The sequence below is a fragment of the Lynx rufus genome, unplaced genomic scaffold (genome assembly GCF_022079265.1).
Source record: "Lynx rufus isolate CCGP_SWC_20201006 ecotype Redwood Valley unplaced genomic scaffold, mLynRuf1.p SCAF_1, whole genome shotgun sequence".
NCBI lineage: Eukaryota > Metazoa > Chordata > Mammalia > Carnivora > Felidae > Lynx > Lynx rufus.
The window spans coordinates 144,300,159-144,325,193 of record NW_025814823.1 but is presented as its reverse complement, the minus strand read 5'-3'; the positions used below and the strand labels follow the sequence as shown (position 1 = coordinate 144,325,193).

At 35.9% G+C, this 25,035-nt stretch overlaps 1 protein-coding gene across 3 annotated transcripts in view; it reads right to left on the bottom strand.

Annotated features, from left to right (window-relative positions):
- The window catches only part of FAM151B (family with sequence similarity 151 member B), a 39,883-nt gene extending 16,306 nt beyond the window's left edge, over nt 1–23,577 (bottom strand). For all 3 annotated transcript variants that reach the window (XM_047088525.1, XM_047088519.1, XM_047088515.1), the window contains exons 1-5: nt 23,397–23,577; nt 17,545–17,670; nt 14,895–15,060; nt 6,522–6,739; nt 3,393–3,528 (exon numbers count right to left, since the gene is read on the bottom strand). In XM_047088525.1, the coding sequence (XP_046944481.1) occupies nt 3,393–3,528; nt 6,522–6,739; nt 14,895–15,060; nt 17,545–17,670; nt 23,397–23,421 (671 nt within the window). In that variant the 5' untranslated portion in view covers nt 23,422–23,577. The remainder of the gene's footprint in view (nt 1–3,392; nt 3,529–6,521; nt 6,740–14,894; nt 15,061–17,544; nt 17,671–23,396) is intronic.
- Between the last annotated feature and the right edge of the window lie 1,458 nt (nt 23,578–25,035).

Sequence of the window (25,035 nt, the reverse complement as noted above, 5' to 3'; positions counted from 1 at the left end):
GGAGGTGGGACCAGCCTACACCAAACCATGCCCCTCCAACGCTGGGTAACTGCGTATCTTTTGGAGTGGGATTGACGCTGTGGAACCAGACGGCTCCATCCTCCAGACCAGTGCTATTGCGTAGCCTGGATTAATTCTAGAACAATTCTTGTTATTTAGATATATATTCTACCCCGACCCATTTCTCCCTCTTATCTCTTCCCTCCTGTAGGCTGGGTACTTTGGTTATTGGTTTGTTTAAACAGACATATTTAATCCATTCTCTTTATACATGTTCTACACCTCCTTCTTTACACTCCTTTCTCTCTCTCTGGAATAATCAAGCCGTATAGTTTCTCTGTCTGGGTAACTTTATCTTCGTTTCTTTTTCCCTGCCTCCTTTCTTATTTTCCTTTTCTCTCTCTCTGGATTAAGGCTTTTAGTCCCTCTGCCTGGTCAATGTTTATTTTTTCTTTTTCCCCACCCCTGTCATTTCTCTCTCTGTATGTGCTCTTCCATCAGCATCGCCTCCACCCTGTTCTTTACTTGCAGCTGGTGTTTCTGGTTTTTTGCTTTTGGATTGTTTTTAGTTTTTAGGTTTTTTGTTTTTGTTTGATTTGTGTGTTTTTGTTTCCTGTTTGTCTGTTTGTTTTCCTTTACAGGGCTACTTCAAGGAACAAATCAAAGCACACCTGGTGGATGGTCCAAAACATCACTACGACTAGGGAAATAAAATAACCAAAGTCACAACAACAGAGAGCAAGTCACACTCTCCAAAAAACACCTCCTGAAGGGCCAGGCCCTGAACAGTGTATGACCCCCCTTTAATAATTAATTCTTCATTAAGATAAAAGAGATGTGAATATGTACCAAATAATATATCATGAATATTTTAATTTTTTAATGTTTATTTTTAAGAGAGAGAAAAACGGAGCACAAGTTGGGAAACTTATGTACATAATAGGGTAACATTTATTTTTCAAACATCTACCTTCCTACTAATGGTCTTTCTCAAGACCCTTTGTATCCTCAGATCCCTACCCTCCTCCTCAGCTCCTATAAGCCTCCTGTTGCCTCACAGTCTTTAGATTTTCAATGTCTGTGTAGATTCCCCATAAGTATGCTATTAAATTTGATTTTCTCCGGTTGTTCTCTGTCACGTCAATTTATTTAGTCCAGCTAGAAGGACCCTAAAGGAAAGAGGAATACTTCCTCTCCAACAGAAGAAATTAAAAGAATGAGAAGCTATTTGAGCCATCTGTGAATAAATAAACTTCAAAACCTGGGTGAAATTAGTAATTTTCTAGAAAAATACAGTATATCAAAATTGGCCCCCCAGAAGACAGAAAATCAAGGGACCACTTACCATATAATAAAAAGGTTGTACAAGCTAATCTTTCCTCAAAACACTAGGTTTGGATTGTTTACCAAATCAGGTATAGGCCATTTCAATGTTTTGTTTTATTTTTTTTAAGTTTATTTATTTATTTTGAGACAGAGTGAGTGGGGGAGGGGGAAAGAGAGGGAGAAAGAGTCCCAAGCAGGCTCTGCACTGTCAGCGCAGAGCCCAACTCGGGGCTGGACCTCAGGAACCATGAGATCATGACCTGAGCCAAGATCAAGAGTTGGCTTAACCGATTGAACCATCCAGGTGCCCCTCAATGTTGTTTTTTTTAATATCCCAGAACACAGAAAAAGGAATGGTTCCTAGCTTTTTTATTGAAATGCACATGACATTTATACCTAAAACTGAGAAAGAAAAAAAGCTACAGACCAGTCTCACTTTCAAATGCAAACCTCCTAACTAAAATTTATCAATAAAATTCAGCAGCATATTAAAAGAATATATCATGATCAAATGGGGTTTATTCTGGAAATGTGAAGATAATTCAATATTATGAAATACTGCCATAATTTATTTTATTAACAGATATTGGGGAAAAAAACAAGATCATTTTCACAGAAACTGAAAAGGTATGTAGTAAAAATTCACTATCCACAGGAATGTGAATACTTCTTTAATGTATGAGTATCTGAGTCCCTTACTCTAATATAGTAAATTACCAAACTGAGTTTTTTCTGGATGAGTTGGAAAAATTCTTTATTAGAATTCTTTACATCAGTCTAACGTATGCATCAAGGATAGTTTTACCAGAATCTTTCCATTTTTATGTATTCAAATGTATCAAACTCTCCTTTTATAGTTATGAAGGGAAAAACTCTCTAAAGGCCTCTGAAGGGCAACCATTTTAAATTTCCTTCTAAGTCAGCATGACTGTACATAAACTTTGTTCAAACCAAAAGCCTGATTTATGGCCTGCCAGGCATGCATTATACATCTGCTTTGTAAATGAGCAGCCTAAAGGAAAACCATCTTGTCCTTGAGATATTGATCAATGCCTCTACTCCCTGCATTTGATGATATTTAAAACACATGATTCCTGCCTATACGCTAATCTATAATCTTTTGAGCTTTCACAAGATGTTAAAAAGTATATAACCCTGTAAACATGTTCATTCTCTGGAGTACTTTCCTCCCTGTGAATATTGTGTTTCCCAGGCAGCTGTCCTAATTTGGGCTCAAATAAAACTCTATTTTTTAAAATATATATGGATTAGAGTTCTCTCTCTGGTAACTTTGTGTCAGCAATAGCATTTAGATTTTGTGCCTTACTAAGAAAGGTCTTCTCCTTTCTGAAACTATATAAAACATCACGCTTTTTCTTTATGTATTTAATGTTTGATTTTCAAGTATTTAATTCACCTGGAATTTACTGTGGAAAAAAGATTAAGGAGCAGTGCCAGTTTTGTCTTTTCTGCAGAGTTGGCCTATTTTCCCAACACTGCACTAAACTTTTACTCCAATGATTTGAAATGCCAGCTTCTCCTAAACTAAGTTCCATGATAGATTTGGGTTTATTTCTGGGTTTTCCCTGCTGTTCTACTGACAAGTATATTAAAAAGATAGTATCAAAGTTGTTTCAATATTTGTATCTTTATAGTATACTTTAATATTTAATAGTGGTCCAACTAATTTTTATTACATATTAAAAAGAAAATTTTGATACAGAAAAAACCTGTGAAATTAGGATGGAATTCAAAGAGAAAATATTTTATCCTCTTACAACTTTTTGAGAATGTATAACATCATTAAAAAAGGACATTTACTGGGCACCTACTGTGTTCAAAAACTTTGGTAAGGAACAGAGGTGAAAGACATGATGTTATATAAGTTAAGGTTAACTGAGAGTTTCATTCTAGTGAGGGAATCTGCTTGCTTCACAATCGGGGCTCATTCTCTCTCTCAATCTTTTTCTCATACACACTGTCTACATAATCAGTTTTCATCCTCTTTCTGTCTCTCTTACACATGCACTCACATGCACATCCTACATTGTTACATTTATACATACCTGTTTGATTTCTTTAACAGCCAGAGTAACTGAGAACAAGACTGCCTAACTAATGCTGCTCTGACAGGAAATGTTACAGGCAGATTTAGGTCCTTACATATATATTCCATTTCTTTCACCATTGTCCAACTGTAACCTGAAATTAAAGAAAGAAAAATTCCATTTTTCTAACTGGAATACTGAAAGTCATTAAATAAGAAACTAGGGGAGCCTGGGTGGCTCAGTTGTTTATGGGTCTTGGTTTCAGCTCAAGTCATGATCTCCAGGTTTTGTGAGTTTGACCCCTGCATCCGGCTCCCTGCTGACAGTGAGGAGCTTGATTGGGATTCTCTGTCTCCCTCTCTCTCTGCCCCTCCCCCACTCACTCTGTCTCTTTCTCAAAATACATAAATACATAAAACTTATTAAAAAAATAAGAAACTAAGTTAAATTACTTATAAATAGGTAAATTCAGATAATTTATAAAAATTTCCGTTTGGATACAGAGTGACTTAAAAAACCACTTAATACATGAAAAAATTTTCAGTGGAAAATGTAGACAAAAAATTAATTCTAAAATCATGCCACAAGTGACCAAGAGAAAATTTAACAAAACATTAAAATATTAAAAAGGTTTTATGGGGCACCTGGGTGGCTCCGTCAGTTAAGCGTCCAGCTTCGGCTCAGGTCATGATCTCACGATTCCTGAGTTCAAGCCCCACATCAGGCTCTGTGCTGACAGCTCAGAGCCTGGAGCCTGCTTCAGATTCTGTCTCCTTCTCTCTCTGCCCCTCCCCTGCTCATACTCTGTCTCTCTCTAAAAAAATAAATAAATAAACATTAAAAAAAAAAAAAGGTTTTACTAATCTCTCAAGCACAAAAAAAGCAAATTTTGACACTATACCTTAAAGATTCGAAAGCTCTTCCCGTAGCTATCTCTGCATCATTAATAGTCTCTATAAACTTATATTTTCCATTGTGTAATTAAGTATTCTTTTCCAAGAGAAATATGGCTGCTAGGTACTAGACGTTTAATTAATAATTATTGGGGCACCTGGGTGGCTCAGTTGACTAAGAGTCTGACTTCACCTCAGGTCATGATCTCACAGTTCATGGGTTCAAGCCCCACACTGGGTTCTGCACTGGTGGTGTGGAGCCTGATTGGGATTGTCTCTTCCTCCCTCTCTCTCTGCCCCTTCCCCACTTGTGCGTGCTCTCTCTCTCACTCTCTGAGTAAATAAATAACATTTAAAAAATTTTAAGTAATAATTATCTTCATGGTTGTTTTTTGGCTAGTCCAAATTATTTACACATTTTACCTAAAGTAGAAATAGTGGTAAAAATGACTTTTATACATGCATTTTAAATCTTATTAAGACATTGTGGAAAACACACTTGCCTATTTATAAAAGCTTCAGAAAAAATGTTTCTATTTTTTAAATAACACTAAACTCTATCAAAAGCAGGCTGTAAAAAGTATTGGTCAATATAGGAACATTTTACAGAAAGCCTAAGTAAATATGTTAGTTTAGCAGCTAAACTCCTTATGAAAAAAGGGGAAAGTTCTGCTTTCCTGAAAAATATGAAAAACTATCGTTTTAAAAATTTTTTTTTGCTTATTTATGTATTTTCAGAGACAGATAAAGAGCACAAGTGGGGAAGGGGCAGAGAGAAAGAGAGACAGAATCTGAAGCAGGCTATGGACCATCAGCATAGAGGCCGATGTGGGGCTCAAATTCACAAACTGTGAGATCATGAGATCAACAGTTAGACTCTTAACCAACTGCACCACCCAGGTGCCCCTATATCTTTTTAATTAGAAAAAGGGACTGCTAACAAAAGCTATATTTACATGACTATAAACTTTTAACTCTCTTTTCTAAATCTGTGAAATAACAAGTAAGGGAGCATAAAGTGCATGTTGGTAACGACAAGAGGACAGTGAAAGAAAAGTAGCCTGGAGACATTCAACACCACAATGACTTCAAACCCAGATATGGTATTATTCAGTTCAAGGATCAGGTTAAGCCAGAATTATACTAAACAGTGATAAAAGGAATTGGAATCAGTAAGGAAGTTACTAAACTGTTTAAAACTGTTTATAGTTTACCTTATTTAAACACTTTGAATTATAAGCAATATTCTTTAATGAAATTAATAAAATTAAAATGAATTAAAGAATTAGAATTAAGTTAAAGCATATTGCTTTTTCTCTCAATCTTATTAACTGTTGGACCAGGGGGTTAAACCTAAATGTCACTACTCACTTGATAGCAGTTACTCTAATCTTACGTTGGGCTAAAAAGTTAACATCTGAAAACAATAAACGCAAATAAGTAAAAAAATGAATGCCCTGAACACAGGATAAAGACTAATATCTCTGGGCGCCTGGGTGGTTCGGTTGCTTGAGCATCTGACTCTTGATCTCCCGTCAGGTCCTGATCTCATGGTTCTTGAGAACTGTTTATCTGGAAATCACTACCTAGGTATGTATGAAGAAATAGAAAGATAAACCCAAATAGCATAGTCAGTTTCAACCAGGGAAAATAATCGGAATGTCAGGTCCATCCTGAAGGGAAAAGGTGAAAGGAAAGAAGGGATTGGACTAGAGGAGAGTCTCATGGCCTCTCACTCCCCTGTCTAACCAAAGAGAACATGAGGGTGCCAAAGTTCTAGCAAACTACTTTTAAGGGCCTCCCACTGTCTACAGAACAGAACTTGTGCTCTTCAACCACACTCCCCTTACTTCTGGCCTCACATCACTGGCTAAGTTTTTGTTACTACTTCTTTATCTTTCATCTGACATAGGAAGTTTGCTCCAAGGTAAAAAGAGTATATTATGTTTTCCAAGTTCAAATAGACAACTGAGGATGTGTTTAAAATTTATAAAGAGGCAGCTTTTGTTAATCTAGACCTTGTAAATAAATATTTCCCATTGAAGTTTGGTAACAGAATATCACCAATGAATGCAGTGTCTATATGAAATAAAAGAAAGAAGAGTCATACAGATGCCTTTAGGACCAGACCTTTCTCTCCATTAGGCTCTTAGATTGTGGAATAAGTTTTTGGTTTTATACTGAGAAGTGTTATTTTTATATTTCAAGTAGATTTTAATTTGATCAAAAAGAAATACATTTTAAAAATTATTACCTTCATTGACTTTCTCAGGATGCCATCCTGTTGTCCAACCCAGGGAAAACGTCACATCTGGAAAGAAGGATGTCACTGTGTCTATAAAAGGTTTTGCATCCACTACTCTGCTATTTCCATTTGGACCAGGAAGAATATCAGCATTAATCCACACAGGACGCTGCAGATGCCTCTTCACATTTTCCAGGAGCATCATGGATGGTTCCACAGCTGCTAGACTAAAAATATAGTTTGCTGTCAATAAGATACATTCCTAAAGTAAAAATAAAAAGAAGTTCTTTGAGACTACTGTTTTCAATGTTCTCAACTTCCTAATAAAAGTATAATACAATAATGCCTAAATTGAATAAATTCAAAGATCACATAGAACCAGAGGGGAAAGTTAACATATTCCACATCTCAAAATGTTGATTTATACTTACTATTCATGAAGGTACCTGAAAGGTACTATAAATGTACAAATAATGTCACTATTTGTAGACAGACTGAGGTTTCAAATCTCTGTATTAGGATCACTCAGTATAAAATAATTTCAGAAAATACACAAATATTCACTCATAAGAGAATGTATAAATAAGATTTACAATTAGATACATTTATAATCTGAAAATTCACATTTATTAAAATACCTAATGTGTACCCAAGCACTGTGTCTTTAATACTGGCTCATGACCTCAGAGAAAAGAGCCTCTTTTCCTTCACGTATTCTTGTAAATTTGGATGCATAAACATGTTTCTAAAACTGATTGCAAAGTGTAAATTATAATATTTTCTTAAAACTTTTACAGATTTCATTTTCATTTCATAAACATCTTTTTTGGGGGTGCCTGGGTGGCTCAGTCTGTTAACCATGTGACTTGATTTCAGCTCAGGTCATGATCTCATGGTTCGTAAGATCAAGCCCCACATCGTGCTCTGTGCTGACAACATAGAGCCTGCTTGGGATTCTCTCTCTCCCTCTCTCCCTCTGCCCTCTCCCCATCTCTCTTTCAAAATAAATAAATAAACATTTAAAAATAAATAAAAAACAAACATCTTTTCTTAAAACTAGAGACAACTATATTTTAGTTACTTTTAAATAAAAAAGCAGCTTCACTCTTTTCTTCTCTACATCCATTCTGACATCTATAGGTTTTAAAACAGTAAGGTTTCAATCAGCCTACATAAATTTTACTTTTTAAGAATATATATATATATATATATATATATATATATATATATAAAACTTTACTGAACTACAACACTACTTATACTTCTGAATCTCTTCTGAACCTTTAAGTTTGCTTCGAAGAAAATTAGTTTTACCCTTATGCACTGTTTGGGGGAATGCAAACTGGTGCAGCCACTCTGGAGAACAGTATGGAGGTTCCTCAAAACGTTAAAAATAGAACTACCCTATGATCCAGCAATTGCACTACTCGGTATTTACCAAAGGATACAAAAATACAGGTTCGAAGATGTACATGCACCCCAATGTTTACAGCAGCATTATCAACAATAGTCAAACTATGGAGAGAGCCCAAAAGTCCATTGACAGATAAATAGATAAGCAAGATGTGGTATACATACCATGGAATATTACTCAGCTATCCAAAAGAATGAAAACTTCTCATTTGCAACAACGTGGATGGAGCTAGAGTATATTATGCTAAATGAAAGAGTCAAACAGAGAAAGACAAATACCATATGATTTCGCTCACCTGTGCAATTTAAATAAAACAGATGAACATAGGGGAGGGGGGAAAAAGAGAAGAGAGGAAAACAAACCACAAGAGACTCTTAATGACGGAACAAATTGAGGGTTGATGGAAGGAGGTGAGTGAAGGATGGGATAGATGGGTGATGGGCATTAAGGAAGGCACTTGTTATGATGAGCACTGACTGTTGCATGTAACCGATGAATCACTGAATTCTACTCCCGAAACCATTTTTGCAAGGTATGTTAACTAACCAGAATTTAAATAAAAATTTAAAAAGAAAATTAGCTTTTAGTGAATACTACAATGGGAGGCTAAGATTCTGGGAAATGCCTGTCGGAGGGAAGAACATTCAGTACCCTCTCCTCACATTACAACTTTCTTAATGGACTGGACTCCTCCCGCCTATACTTCTACCATTCTTCACCTCACTCCTTTCAGGCCTCTTACTGTAACGGGAGAAACTGATAACCTCATTATTTATTAGGTCCAATTAACTAGTGAGCAAGGATACTGTTCATTAAAACCAGAGCAAACCAGCCTCCAGTCTTTCTTTACTCTGCCCCCGTGTTGTGAGCTTCTTTTTGCTTATTCTTCTTGCCCTGAAATGGAGGCCCTAGATTTTAGTGGATTAATAAACTCTAACGCTGGACCTAGCAGACTTTAATTTAGAGACTGTCATTTCTCTGTCCTAAATGTTTTCTGCCTTAAACAGTATCAGGGCCATGTTAAAACCACAATTCTGAGATCTGGCACCCCTATTTTTGGTAGCAAGCAACTTGCAGCTGCGCCTCCAAAGCTTGTTTTTCAAGACCTACAGGAGAAGCCAAGTTACTCTGGGGTTCTGCTCTTCATGGGTGGATCTGGAGGAAAACCTAAACTAATCTATGTACCTCTGGCAACATCTCTTTTTCCAGAAAGAATTCTGGTTTCTTAAGAAATCTGGTGTCTGTGGAGGTTGGGTTAAACACTAATTTCTAGTTTATATTCAGGAGGGAGAGTCTTAGGCTTTCTCAATTTATTAAAATAATATAGGGCTGTTGAATAATGGTTTCCCATCAGATAATATCCAATCTCAGCATATTCTCCCCAAGATTGAATCCACCAACATATATTAAGTGTCTACTATGTGCAAAGCACTGTGCAGTTAACCATAAGGAGCTATGACACAGAACATAATGAAACAAGAATTTAATACATGTATTCTTTTTTTATATGTAAATATTTTAATTATTGCTAATATAGATTATTGTAATGCCACTTTCCCTTATCAGAAATTTAAAAAAGAAAAACAAAACCTCTATTAAAAAAAACATAAAATCTTACTAAGGAAAATAAAAGTTTTTGCTGTTGTAGTTTTTTATTTTCTGGAATTTGACGAAACAATTATCAAATTCTTCTGGGGTCGCCTGGGTGGCTCAGTCAGTAGAGCATCTAACTCTTTGTTTCGGCTCCAGTAGCTATGCCAGGGTTGTGGGATAGAACCCCGTAGCAAGCACCACACGGAGCCTGCTTGAGATTCTCTCTCTCTCCCTCTGCCCCTCTCCCCCACCCACAATCTCTCTCTCTCTCTAAAATAGAATAAAATAAATATAAGATTCTTCTGGAAGAGTAAATATCAAGGAAAAGTCATAACACTTTTGGAAAAAAAAAAAAAAAAAAAGACTGAGGATGAACTTGGCCCAACAGCAATATATAATGTATACCTGAAAGAATAACATACCATGTCCTAGCCTGGAACATGTAACAAATTTGTAAATATTACAAAATTATACATCTCTCCCAATTAATCTACTAATACCATGTAATAAGTTATTTTAGTATATTCAAATTCAGTCTTTCATTAAAGAATCATTTTCTAATTCTAGGTGGTATCTCTAAAGTACATCCATATAGTAAATTTGTTTTTTGTATGTTTTTAAAGTTAGTTAACATACAGTGTAATAAGGGTTTTAGGACTAGAATTTAGTGATTCATCACTTACATATAATATCCAGTGCTCATTCCAACAAGTGCCCTCCTTAATGCCCATCACCCATTTAGCCCACCCCCACCCAACACCCCTCCAGCAACCCTCAGTTTGTTCTCTGTATTTAAGAATCTCTTATGATTTGCCTCCTTCTCTGTTTTTATCTTATTTTTCCTTCCCTGCCTCTATGTTCATCTGTTTTGTTTCTTAAATTCCACAGATGAGTGAAATCATATGATATTTGCCTTTCTCTGACAGACTTACTACTGACTTAATTTAGCATAAAACACTCCAGCTCCATCCATGTTATTGCACATGGCAAGATTTCATTCTTTTTCACTGCCGAGTAGTATTCCATTGTATATATGTACCACATCTTCTTTATCGGCTTCATCAGTTGATGCACATTTGGGCTCTTTCCATACTTTGGCTATTGTTGATAGTGCTGCTATAAACATTGGGATGCATGTGCCCCTTTGAATGAGCAGTTTTGTATCCTTTGGATGAATACCTACTAGTGCAATAGCTGGGTGATAGGGTAGCTCTGTTTTCAATTTTGTGAGGAAACTCCATACTGTTTTCCAGAATGGCTGCACTAGTTTGCATTTGCACCAGCAGTGCAAAAGTGTTCCCGTTTCTTTGCATTCTTGCAATATCTGTTGCTTCCTGAGTTGTTAATTTTAGCCATTCTAACAGGTATGAGGTGGTATGTCACTGTAGTTTTGATTTGTATTTCCCTGATGATGAATGATGTTGAGCATCTTTTCATGTGTCTGTTAGCCATCTGGATGTCTTCTTTGGAAAATAGTCTATTTATGTCTTTTGCCTATTTCTTCACCAAATTCTTTGTTTTTTGGATGTTGAATTTGGTAAGTTCTTTATAGGTTTTAGATACTAACCCTTTATCTGGTATGTCATTTGCAATGACTGTTTTCTTGATTGTTTGCTTCACTGTGCAGAAGCTTTTTATCTTGATGAGGTCTCAATACTTCATTTTTGCTTTTGTTTCCTTTGCCTCAGGGGATGTGTGTAGTAAGAAACTGCCGTGGCTGAGGTCAAAGAGGTGTTGACTGTTTTCTCCTCTAAGATTTTGATAGTTTACTGTCTTTACATTTAAGTCTTTCATCCATTTTGAGTTTATTTTTGTGTATGGTGTAAGAAAGTGGCCCAGGTTCATTCTTCTGCATGTCACTGTCCAGTTTTCCCAATACCATTTGCTGAAAAGACTCTCTTTTTTCCATTGGATATTCTTTCCTGCTTTGTCAAAGATGAGCTGGCCATACATTTGTGGGTCCATTCCTGGGTTCTCTATTCTGTTCCATTGATCTATGTGTCTGTTTTTGTGCCAGTACCATACTGTCTTTATAATTACAGCTTTGTAATATGGCTTGAAGTCTGAAATTGTGATGCCTCTAGGTTGGTTTTCTTTTTTTCTTTTTTTTTAAACATTTATTTATTTTTGAGAGACAGAGACAGAGTACAAGCAGGGGAGGGGCAAAAAAAGAGGGAGACACAGAATCTGAAGCAGGTTCCAGGTTCTGAGCTGTCAGCACAGAGCCCGATGCGGGGCTTGAACCCATGAACCACAAGATCATGACCTGAGCTGAAGTTGGACGAGTAATGAACCGAGCCACCCAGGAGCCCCTGGTTTTTTATTTCAACATTACTTTGCCTATTTGGGGTCTTTTATGGTTCCATACAAATTTTAAAATTGTTTGTTCTAGCTCTGTGAAGAATGCTGATGTTATTTTGAAAGGGATTGCATTAAATACGTAGATTGCTTTGGGTAATATCAACATTTTAACAGTATTTGTTCTTCCAATCCATGAGCATGGAATATTTTTCCATTTTTTTTGTGTCTTCTTCAATTTCTTTCATAAGCTGCCTATAGTTTTCAACATACAGATCTTTTACCTCTTTGTTTAAGTTTATTCCTAGGTATTTTATGGTTTTCAATGCAATTGTAAATAAGATAGATTCCTTGATTTCTCTTTCTGCTGCTTTATTATTGGTGTATAGAAATGCATCTGATTTCTGAATGCTGATTTTATATCCTGTGACTTTTCTGAATTCATGTATCAGTTCCAGAAGTTTTTTTGGTAGAGTCTTTTGGGTTTTCCCAAAAGTAGAGTAGAGTATCATGTAAGAGTATCCTGTCATCTGCAAAGAGTGGAAGTTTGACTTCTTCCTTGCCAATTTAGATGCCTTTCATTTCTTTTTGTTGTCTGATTGCTGAGGCTAGGACTTCCAACACTATGTTGAATAACAGTAGTGTCGTGTTCCTGTTAGGGGAAAAGTTCTCAGTTTTTCCCCATTGAAGATGATATTAGCTATGTGTCTTTCATACAGAGACTTTATGATCTTGAGGTATGCTCCTGCATCCCTACTTTTTTGAGGGTTATCAAGAAATGCTGTATTTTGTCAAATGCTTTTGCTGCATCTATTAAGAGGATCATCTGGTTCTTATCTTTTCTTTTATTAATTTGATGTATCACATTGATAGATTTGCAGATATTGAACCAGCCCTGCAGCCCAGGAATAAATCCCACTTGATCATGGTGAATAATTCTTTCAATGTATTGTTGGATTCTGTTTTCTAGTATCCTGTTGAGAATTTTTGCATCCATGTTCATCAGGGAAATTGGTCTTTAGTTCTCCTTTTTAGTGGGGTCTTTGCTTTTGAAATCAAGGTAACGCTGGCAATACCATGTAATTCTAATTAGAAATAACAGTGGCTAACATTCTCAATTCTAGCATGTATTAAGTGTCTCATAAAAAACTGACGAAGGCTACTTGAGAACAAAATGAGGGCTGATGGGGGGTGGGAGGGAGGGGAGGGTGGGTGATGGGTATTGAAGAGGGCATCTTTTGGGATGAGCACTGGGTGTTGTATGGAAACCAATTTGACAATAAATTTCATATATTTAAAAAACAAAACCTGACAAAGGCTGGCCAAGATGATCACTTGAAGAGGGAAGTTCTGATCAGTATACCACCTAAAATTTCCCTTTGGTGGTACTTATTTAAATTCCTGGGAAGAATATGAACTTTGTTTTTACAGGATAGGTTTTTTTCCTAAAAAGTTATTTGTAAGTCAAACTTCTGAGTATCATACCTATTTACCTATTAACTTTGTTTAGAAATTGGGGATGAGAAAATAAAAATCATCAATCACAAAAATCACAATAAACCATTTAAAATTACATTCTATAGGAAACTTACACATAAAATTTTAATATTTAATTATTATTTGTATACCAAACAGAATAACTTAAAAGCATATAATAAGAACTAGTAAAATTTAACTAATAGGTTATTCAGCTACTTTTACAGAGGTAGTACAGAGTTTGGGTTCACAGTGTGAACTCTTCAGCCAGGCTGGTAGCTTTCCTACTATGTGACAACAAGCAGGCTACTTACTCTTCTCTGCCTTTGTTCCCTCATCAAGAAAATGAGGATGATAGCAATAAGCTACCTCCTAGGACTGTTATAAGGACTAAATAAATGAACACATTTAATGCTCTTAGAACAACGTCTGACACACTATAAATGTCCATAAATTCATTCCCCTTCAAATATGTTATAACCAAAAAATTTGAAAAATCTTTTTTTTAGTGCCTCAGCCCTTTTGGATAGCTGCTAGGAATGAATCGGTTGATCTGACTGGTGAAGAGCCAAGGAATATATTAGAGAGAACAATTCAGTGGGCAATAGTAAACATACACATGAAACGGCAAAGAGTGCTAAAACTCTGAATCACCAAACATTAAAGATCAAATGCTTTATTTCATGGTACAGAGAACACTATACCTTGGATCTCATCCTAGCTCAGCTGTCAAGTTTAGCTATTGTCCCTGGGTCAATCATTTAACTTCTCTGGGACTAAGTTTCTTTGTCAATAAAATAGAGTTTGGGCCATTCACCACTCTAAAAACTTTAAGATCTTAACAAAGCTCTTTCATTCACCAACAGTATAATGAAGTTTACTGGTACATTTAGCCCTACAACAAATGATTAGAGTCATATTGATAATTCTATTAGTAAGATTTCCAAATCATTAATTTCCTAAGAAACTTCCATTTAAAAATATTGTTCAGAGATAAGGTATATTTACCACAAACCCTAGATTTTCATTAGCAGTCGCCTTCATGGGGCTTATGGTGAGCTTTTGTGGTATCACAATATATTCCTGGATTTACTTATAATTTTTATATAGCCAAAATGGCACAAAAGTAAAATTTCCCATGATAGCCACAGGAAAGGAAATGACACTTAATCATGCCCTTCATTATCAATACTTCCAAATATTATTTTTAAAGAACTCTTGGGTTATTGAAGACTTCTAGATAATTCCCCATATACAAATATAATATAAATCAAGTAGGATATGCATTAACTACTCAAACTACTGCCAACTCTGTCTCAGATCACTTTTTAATGAAAGTAGCATTTTAAATTTACCATTCTATTATCACAATGGTAATTTATGATAAATTCCTTTGTAAAAATTAATTTTATCTTCAAAGAGTTCCCAAGAAACAATCTTAGCAAACAACTCAATGGGTCTTAGGTCCATTCTTGAAACATATTAGTTTACAATTCTATTTTCAATTTAGTTAGTCAAGCACAGATATGTGATGCTATTAATCCTTTTTTTCCATTGTTATTTTATAACAACTAAAAAACTGAAAATGTTTATACAAATACCTCTTAAAATCCAGTTTGATGCCTTTATTGCTTTTTATAACTTCAGTGAGCCATTCCTGTAAAGTATTATCACTATTTGTTTCAGGAGGATGGGCCATGATTGGTTGGCTATATTCTGATCCATCACTTGGAAGAAGGACATCAGCCTCTATCATGTGAGCAGGACCTGTCCAAATAAAAGAACTTAAGTTAATGCTGATAAAATAAGGACTGCAGAAGATGTCATGTTCAGGAGCCTGTTGAGGAGAATAAAAACTAATATTTACTGGGTAACTACTAAGTGCCAGGTACTAAGTGCTAGGCCTTTACACGTTTGTTTCACAGATGAGCAAACAGGTGGTGAAGAATTAAATGCCTTTCCCTATGTCATAGAGCTCTTACACTGTTGTTACAGTATTTAATTTCTTCCCAGGACATAGCAAAATGAGCATACAAAACAAGGATTAATAAGTGTTTGTTGACGTTTCTGAGAATAAAAATAATATTTTTATCTTCTCATTCCTCAAATTAGAAACTACAGATATTTATTATAGTCAAACTTTTCCTAAAGGTGTTACAAACGCTTTTTTCAAGGCTTAAAAAAAACACATTTTTTTTCTCAAAAAGACTTAAATGTTTTCCATTTTTTTCCAGCATATCTTTTAAAATGAATGTGTTTAAAATCTACATGCTGAAATGTTACAACATTAGTCTGTGATCATTAGTCTGTGATCTGGATGTTTTGACAGTGTAATACCAGGTGGTACTTTTACATTTCTCCTCCTGTACTTTGTTTTTTTTTAAGTCATAGATATTGTTAAAAACCCAGTTTTACAGGTTAATCAAACTTAAACAGCTCTATTAATAATAGTTATACTATATTTAAATATTCTGGAAGAAATGAGAAAACCAGTTAAATACAGCATGCATGTCTGCAGGAGGCTGTCTGTCTCCTCTCCTTTGGACTAACAAGAATTTACGAAACTAGCCATGGCTTAAAAAAGGCATTTGTGAAGAGCATTCCCAAACTATAAAACTTAGCTCTCTGGTTTTACCAAACCGAATGTAAAAAGGACATTATCTGAACACTAAGTAGCCTATGAAAACTTCCCAGGTCAACATCAGACTGCCAGCAATTGGAAATGACTTTCCATCAGCATTTTTAAAACACACTTAAAAGTAAAGTATCCATATTTAATTAGATTATTTCTAGTAAAAGATTTCCACATAGACTGTTATGAATTGAAAATTTTAAAGATTTTTCTAAATTTTTAGTTATTACATAGAACTAAAATTTATTTTGTTTTGACTTTGTATCCTGAGACTTTCTAAATTTATTCATGACTTACAATCATTTATCTGAAGAAACTTTGATTTTCTACATATACAACCAATTGTCTGTAAATAGGAGTTTCACCTTTTTTTTCCATTTAAAAAAATTGATATATAATTCACATACCATAAAATTCACGCTTTAAAGCATATCATTCAGTGATTTTTAGAATATTCAGAATGCTGTACAACCACTACCACTATCTAATTGCAGAAAAATTTCATTATCCCATAAAGAAATCCTGTATCCATTAGCATTCACTCCCTATTTTCTGCTCTGGCCAGTTCCTGGAAACCACTAATCAGCTTTTTTCCTGAAGCATTGCTTTTGCTAAAATTCACTTATTAAAGAATCACTGTGTGGTTATTATGTATTAGGTATTGTTTTAGGTATCAAGGATTCAATATTAAACCAAAGCTCCTCCCTTTGAGGAGCAAAGAATAACAATTTAAAACAGTATCTTTACAATAAAATAAATATATATTCAGACACATTATCCAGATACACAATTGAGTAGGATGCAAAAGATGCATAGATTTTTATAGCAAAACTTGGGACTGAGGAATTTTCCTTGTTGTACTGGGTCACTTCGAGTTATGCCCCAGACCTCTCCGGTTATATGCTTTCAGTCTCCTGTGCTGCTGCAGCCAAGAGGAGTACTTCTTAGGAAAAGGCTGAAAAAACTGCTATCATGTTCATCTATAAAGAAGGAAGATATAGATATAGATGGATATGAAGATGTAGGTGTAGGTGTAGGTGTAGGTCTAGGTATTAGATATAGACTAGATAGACAATATATAGATATAGACTAGTGATAGATACAGATATCTATAGGTATAGATACAGATATATAGATACAGATGATTATAGATTGAGTTAGTAAACCAAAGTCATAGTTTCTAGCCTAAGCATAAATACTGACCAAGGAAATTAATTATAAATTAGTATACAAAGGCTTCATCCATCCATTCAACAAATATTTATTGACCCTTTCCTTAATACACTATGAAAGACACAAAAATATGTAAGACATACAACAGTCACCTCAAAAATTTTACTCCAATCACTACAGTATATAGGGAAATGTAAATACATTGAAAGTTTCAAACAGACACAGAAAAGGCAAGTCCACTTCTGGAAAATAAGAAAATCCTTCCATTATGGAAATTTGTTCATTTTGTAAACAAAATGAGATATTTTATAAAAATGTTTATGTCAGCCTAGAATTTACACTTTGATCTTCTAAGTCTTTGAAACCTGAAAATATGCCCAGATACCAAAAAAAGAGTGGAATTAATCTATTATGCAATGTGAATACAAGAAACTGTATTGACTTACTTTTCAGTGCCTCATTCACCTGTGCCTTGTGGTTAGCAGCATGATACCAGATGATCTCAGCGCCATCTTCTGTTGTGATGTGGTTATTTCTCAGAAAATATTCTAGTATATTTTCACTCCAAGATCCTAAAATGACATTTACATTAAAAAAAAAAAAGGATTGTTTTTTATGAATTAAACATTTCTTTTAGGATCTTGAGTATTGGGTTTTTTTATTAATAATTTATTATTTTTTTAAATTTACAGCCAAGTTAGTTAGCATATGGCACAACAATGATTTCAGGAGTAGATTCCGTAATGCCCCTTACCCATTTAGCCCATCCCCCCTCCCACAACCCCTCCAGCAACCCTCTGTTTGTTCTCCATATTTAAGAGTCTCTTACGTTTTGTCTACCTCCCTGTTTTTATATTATTTTTGCTTCCCTTCCCTTATGTTCATCTGTTCTGTATCTTAAAGTCCTCATATGAATGAAGTCATATGATATTTGTCTTTCTCCAACTGATTAATTTCACTTAGCATAATACCCTTTAGTTCCATCCATGTAGTTGCAAATGGCAAGATCTCATTCTTTTTGCTTGCTGAGTAATACTCCATTGTGTGTGTGTGTGTGTGTGTGTGTGTGTGTGTGTGTGTGTATACCACATCTTCTTTATCCATTCATCCATCAATGGACATTTGGGTTCTGTCTCTCTCTCTCTCTCTCTCAAAATAATTATATAAACTTAAAAAAAAGCTGTATTAAAACCTTTTAAACTGTGTACAGCTTAATTGTTTTCTCCACCAGAGGCCCCATTCTATATTTATATTAACAATTTAGAATCTTAACCTATACATTTAAGCATATGCACCTTGGGATTATGAATGTGGGCAAAATTTATATCAGTGACTAAATTCCTGAGCTATTATTTATAGATTTGTTTACCATGTACAAATACACATAATTCCCATATTCATAAACTACTTTTTGGATATCCAGATTTTCTATTAAGCATTAAAATATGTGAGTTAACCAAGACTGTAATACTTGAATCCAAATCTACTCCATACTGTGTAATATCCCAATATAACAGTGAGAAAAATAGTTACCCACATAATTCTTGTATATTAATTTAAACATTTTAGTGCCTATCAATTGCCTGCAAATTCCTTCTGCATGAGATTATATCTTCTGTTAATTATTTGTTTCTTAACTCTGCCTAACAATAGTTAAAAACCTGAAAATAACCAGCAGAAACTTCCAATAAGACATTGAGAAAAAGTAAATTTTGATTAGAGAATGGAGGAACATATAAAGAGAAGTTCTAACTAACATGCATGGAACTTAGCAACCACTCTGTATATCGGGCTATAGAATAAAGGTGAGAATTAGCTATAGCATCCACTATGGCCCTAAACATGTGGTTCTATTTAGTATATGCAACAGTCACACACTCTTTAGACTCAGAAGAAAATATGTAGCAATTTTAAAAATATTTGAATTAGGGGTGCCTGGGTGGCTCCGTTAAGCGTCCGACTCTTGATTTCAGCTCACCACAAATTGATTGTGGTGATGGTTACACAACTCTAATATATTAAAAACCACTGAATTGTATGCTTTAAATAAATGAATTGTATTGTTTGGAAATTATATCTCAATAAAGACTTTTACAAAGAAAAATTAAAAAAAAAGAAAAATACGTTTACCCAGAAATTCCACTTTCATAAACTTATGCCATAGATAAATATGCCTATATGTGGTAAGTGACACATTTGGTACAAGGATATTTGATATAACACTGTTTGTAATAGCAAAAGTGAAAATAATCTAAATACCCATCAACAGTGGATTCATTAAATAAATGTGATATATCCATGCAATTGGAAAATTATACAGCCATTAAAAAGAATGAGGCAAATCTAGATGTACTGATATAATCCCAAAGATATGTTAAGTGGGAAAAAAAAGCCCAGTGGAGAACAATATGTATGGGTACTGTGGTAGGAAGAATAATGACCACCCCCCTGCAAAGATGTCCCCATCCTAATCCCTGTGTAGTGTGAATATGTTATATAACACAGCAAGAGGGAATTAAGATGACAAATGGAATTAAGTTTGCTAATCAGCTGACTTTAAGGTGTGGAGATGAGCTTGGATTATCCAGGTGGGTCCACTGATCACAAGATCTTTATAAGTCAAAGAGGGAGGCAAGAGAGTCAGTGTGAGAGTGATGCAATGTGACAAAGACTGGACCAGCCATTGCTGGCTCTGAAAATGGAGGAAGAAACCATGAGCCAAGGAACTCAAGCAGTCTGTAGAGGATGGCAAGGCAAGAACACTGATTCTCTTCTAGAGGCCCCAGAAGGAATACAGCCATGCTGCTACTTTGATTTTAGATCACTGAGACCATTTCAGACTTCTGACCTACAGAACTATAAGATAATAAATGTTTGTTGTTCTACTCACTAAAATTTAATGCTCTAAAAAAACTACTTTGTATATTTTTAAAAAGTGGAAGAAAGCCAAAAAAAGAGACATATAGCATATGGTGACATGTATACTGTGTTCTTAAAAGTCAGGATTGTTAGTGTCAACCAAGAGAAGAGGCAGAACTGAAATAAAAGCATTTATTTGCAATCTGAGAATTGCAATTTGGGGAGCACAGGTTTGGGTAGCAACCCAAATTGTGTCCCACTAGGAACCAAAGTCAGGAGTTTTAAAGACAAAAAGGAATGCTTCTATGTGTTGTTTACCAAAAAATGTAATCAGGGTTGGTGGCAAAAAACAACAACAACAACAACAACAACAACTAATCTTAGCAAAACATAATTGCTTGCTAAGGCTATCACTAAGAAAAAGTCCATTACTGTAGTAAGTTGCAAGTGTTTATGCAGAGTCCTTGGAATATTTGAAGTTTGGCCTAGTTCAAAAGTTCACGGGTCTACCTGATAAGAATGTACCTAAGGCCTACCCCCTTAATGGCCTTCTGTCTCCATTTTAAAATTTCTTGACACAGTGGCTCCATTTTATTTTATTATTCACATTAGAAAGTATACCAAAAAGTTTCTATTGGCATTGTGTGGATTTTTTTCCCCTGCTTCAATATATTTTATAAATTTTCTATAATGAGCATGAATTATGTTTACAATAAGGAAAAAACTAACACTGAAAAAAATATGTCACCGATGTCTAATGTGACTAATTATGTTTACATAAAACATACCGTAAACGTGTGGAGTAGAACTGCCTGGTTTAAAACACCTCTAACTCTGGGGTCAAACAACAGGGACACACAAATTACCAGCTTCCAAAGGTTGGATACAAAAAGCTAGAATTATGCTTGACCACACCCATTTGTCTGCATTTCTCATTCTCACCCAATTCCAAGAGGAATCAGACTGACCAAAACTACTCTGCATTTGATCTACTGAAATTATGGATCAGGTAAATGTCACTTTCAACCACGACCTCAAGAAGCAGTATTCCTAACCCCTCACCACTACTTTTCAACATCATACTGGAAGTACTAGCTAATACACTAAGATAACAAAAAGAAATAAAACTATACAGATTGGGGAAGAAAAAACAAAACAGTGTTTGTTCACAGATAACATGACTGTATATGCAAAAAACTGAAAGAATCAACACAAAAACTCCCAGAATTAATAGGTGATTATTGCAAGGCTGAAAGATACAAGGTTAATATATAAAAGTCAATTGCTTTCCTACTTACCAGCAAAAAAACAAAAAGTGGATTTTGAAATGAAAAACACAATACCACCATTTACATTAGCACCCAAAATACTTAGGTATAAATCTAACAAAATATGTGCAAGAGGTATAAAAGGAAAACCACAACACTCTGATAAATGAAGTCAAAGAACTAATTAGAGATATTCCATGCTCGTGGATAGAAAGCCTCAATATTGTCAAGATGTCAGTTCTTCCAACTTGACCTACAGATTCAAGCAATCCCAATCAAAATCCCACAAAGTTATTTTATAGATAAGAACAAACTGATTCTAAAGTTTATATGGAGGGCATAAAAACGAAAATAGCCAACACAATCCTAAAAGAGAAGAACAAAGAGATGACACCACCCAACAAGACTTACTATAAAGCTACAGTAATCAAGACAGGGTGGTACAGGTGAAAAAACAGACAAACAGATCAATAGAATAGAACAGATAACCCTAAAGTAAACACCCACAAATAGAGTCAACTGATCTTTGACAAAGGAACAAAGGCAATACAACGGAGTAAAAATAATTTTTTCAACAATGATGCTGGAACAACTGACAAATCCACAAGGAAAACCATGAATCTGGAAACAGACCTTGCATCCTTCACAAAAATTATTTGATTTTGTATTTTTGTATTTACAAAACTATAAAACTCCTAGAAGATAATATATAAGAAAGCCTAGATGACCTTAGGTATGGTGATGACTTTCTACATACAGCACCAAAGGCACCATCCATGAAACAAATAATGAGTAAGCTGGGTTTTATTAAGATGAAAAAACTTCCGGGGTACCTGGATGGCTCAGTTGGTTAAGTGCCTGACTCTTGATTTTGGCTCAGGTCATGATCTCATGGTTCGTGAGATCAAGCCCCACGTTGGGCTTGGCACTTGACATCCGGGAACCTGCTTGGCATTCTCTCCCTCTCTCTCTCTCTCTGCCCTCCCCCACTCATGCTCTCTGTTTCTCTAAATAAATAAACATTAAAAAAAAAAGAGAAACACAAAACAACAATAAGGTACAACTACACACCTATTAGAATAGCCAAAATCTAGAACACTGACAACACCAAATACTGGTGAGAATGTGGAGCAATAGGAATTCCCATTCACTGTTGATGGGACTGCAAAATGGTACAACCACTTTAAAAGATAGTTAGGCAGTTTCTTACAAAACTAAACATACTCTTACCATTACAATCCAGAAATCGTGCTCCTTGATTTCTACCCAAAGGGGCTGAAAACTTAAGTCCATGCAAAAACCTTCACATGGATGTTTACAGCGGCTTTATTACCTAACTGCCAAAAATTGCAAGCAACCAAGATGTCTTTCACCAAGTGTGTAAACTCTGATACATCCAGACAACTGACAAGGAATATTATTCAGTGCTAAAAAGAAATGAGCTCTTAAGCCATGAAGAACTTTAAATGCATACTCTTAAGTGAAAGAAGTCAATCCTTCATTGATGACATACTTTATGATTTCAACGGCTACATACTGTATGATTCCAACTACACGACATTCTGGAAAAGACAAAACTATGGAGGTAATAAGATCAGTGGTTGTTGGAGGTGGGTGTGAATAAGTGGGCTCAGAGGATCTGGGGGGCAATGGAACTATTTTGTATGATACCACAATGAAGGATACAAAGCATTATACATTTGTCTAAGCCCCAAGAATGTACACCACTAACAGTGAACCCAAAGGTAAACTATGGACTTTAGGTGATTATGATGTGTCAATGTTGGTTCACAAGAACACAAAGTGCTGATAATGGGGAGGCTCTGCAGTGTCCCAATAGGGACTATGTGGAGACCCTTTGTGTCTTCCAGCTCAATTTTCCTATGAACCCAAAATTGCCCTAAGCATTCCTTTTTAGAAAGGGTGCAATATTCTTGCTATTCTTGGCCATCCCATCGGCTTTTCTTTCAAGGCCCACAGGAGGAACCAAAGTTCTAGGCCAGTCCGTTGTGGGCGCACTTAGGAAGTGGACCTCCATCAGGAAAAGGGAGTGGTGCTATCAAAGGAGTCTCTCAAAACGCTCCAACCATAGGCGCCACGCCCAAGTGCAGGACGGCAAGCCAGTCGAGGGAAGCCCTTCAGGGACCCACAAAGGCCGGATCCGCGCTTACCAGGGCCCCCAGCGGTCGCTGTCATGGCAACGACCGGCCGCAGTCCGCGGAGGCGCTGAGCCGTGGGCAACCGCCGCTGACCGTCACAGGTGGCGTGGAAACGCGACTCAACAAACAACACACTATAAACAACAGAGCCGCCACCTACGGCCCACAGAGCGCGGGAGCCGAGGTTCCCCAGTCGGAGGCGGAAGGAGACCGGGAAGCGGTGCGCACGCGCAGAGACTGAGGCTCGAATTGCGCGAGCGCGCAGTCTCCGCTCTAGTGTCCGCGGTCCAAGTGTCGCGCGAATTGCTCTTTTGAAAGTTAGTGGGAAAACGCGTTGTTCTTCTGAAGAACTTTACGTCAGGAAGGCAGAGGATGAAACGCCGAGATTGAAAGAAGTCACTTGCATGGGGTACGATTTTTCAAAGTTGGATATATATATTTTTTTATTTTAGTGCCATCCTAAAATGACATGGAATCATTTCTCCATAAAAATGAGCGTTGCTTCATAAGGATTTTAGAAGTGAGAACTTGCAAGTTTTGTCTCCCTCTTCTTCTGTACTAGTGTTCACTCAGGAAACACTAACAACTGTATTCTCTTACCCACTGCCTTCTTTGCCCTCAACTCCCTACTTTGCGCCAGCGACGCTGAAGCTAGAAAAAGACCTCAGGCAGAGTCAGACTGATCTGAGTTAGCAGCATAGCACTGCCATTTTCGGGTCCTGTGACCCTAATACAACTCAGTCAGTTGTCAAATTAAGATAACAACACATCACCTACGCATAACACGAATGGCAGCACTGCAGATTTTTATATCTTTTTAGTCTTTTCACACTTGGGTTGTAATTATTTCAATTTGTCTTCAGTCAGGCTTTCAGTATTCTCTGGATGTTCTCTAGCTGAATCAAAAAGATTTCGAGAGTTTCAGAAAACAGTAAATTTCAATGATTTCAGTGGTCTTTAAAAAAAAAATCTTTGAGATATATAATTGGTTGACTCGTATTTGATTTGCATTTCCCTAATGATAAAAAAGTTATACATTTAAAGTGTTCAAGTCAGCGTATTCATAGAATTTTGCAACTACACCACAATCAACATTTTGATCACCCCAAAGCAGCTGCTTTCCATTTCCTCCCCAACCCTTTGCAACCATAAATCTTATTTTTGTTTCTATGGATTTGCCTATGCTGGCCACTTCATATAAATGGAATCCTACAAGGTAATGGTCTTTGGGACTGGCTTCTTTCATTTAGCATATGTTTGCAAGCTTCGTCCACATTGTAGCATGCATCAGTACTTTATTCTTCATGACCTAGAAAAATTGCACTGTTTGTATATTTCACACTTGTCCATTCATCAGTTAATGGACATTTGTGTTGTTTCTGCTTTCTGGCTACTAATGACTAAGCTGCTGTAAGCATTCATGTATAGATTCTGTGTGGAAGTATGTGGAAGGTATTTCTCTTGGAGTAGAATTACTGGTTTATACGGTGACTCTATGTTTAACTTTTTGAGGAACTGCCAGTTTTTCAAAGCAGCTACTCCATTTTACATTCCCTCCAGCAATGTATGAGGGTTCCAATTTATCTACATTCTCAACAATATTTGCTATCTGTTGATTTTTTTAATGGCAGCCATCCAAGTGGAAAATGAA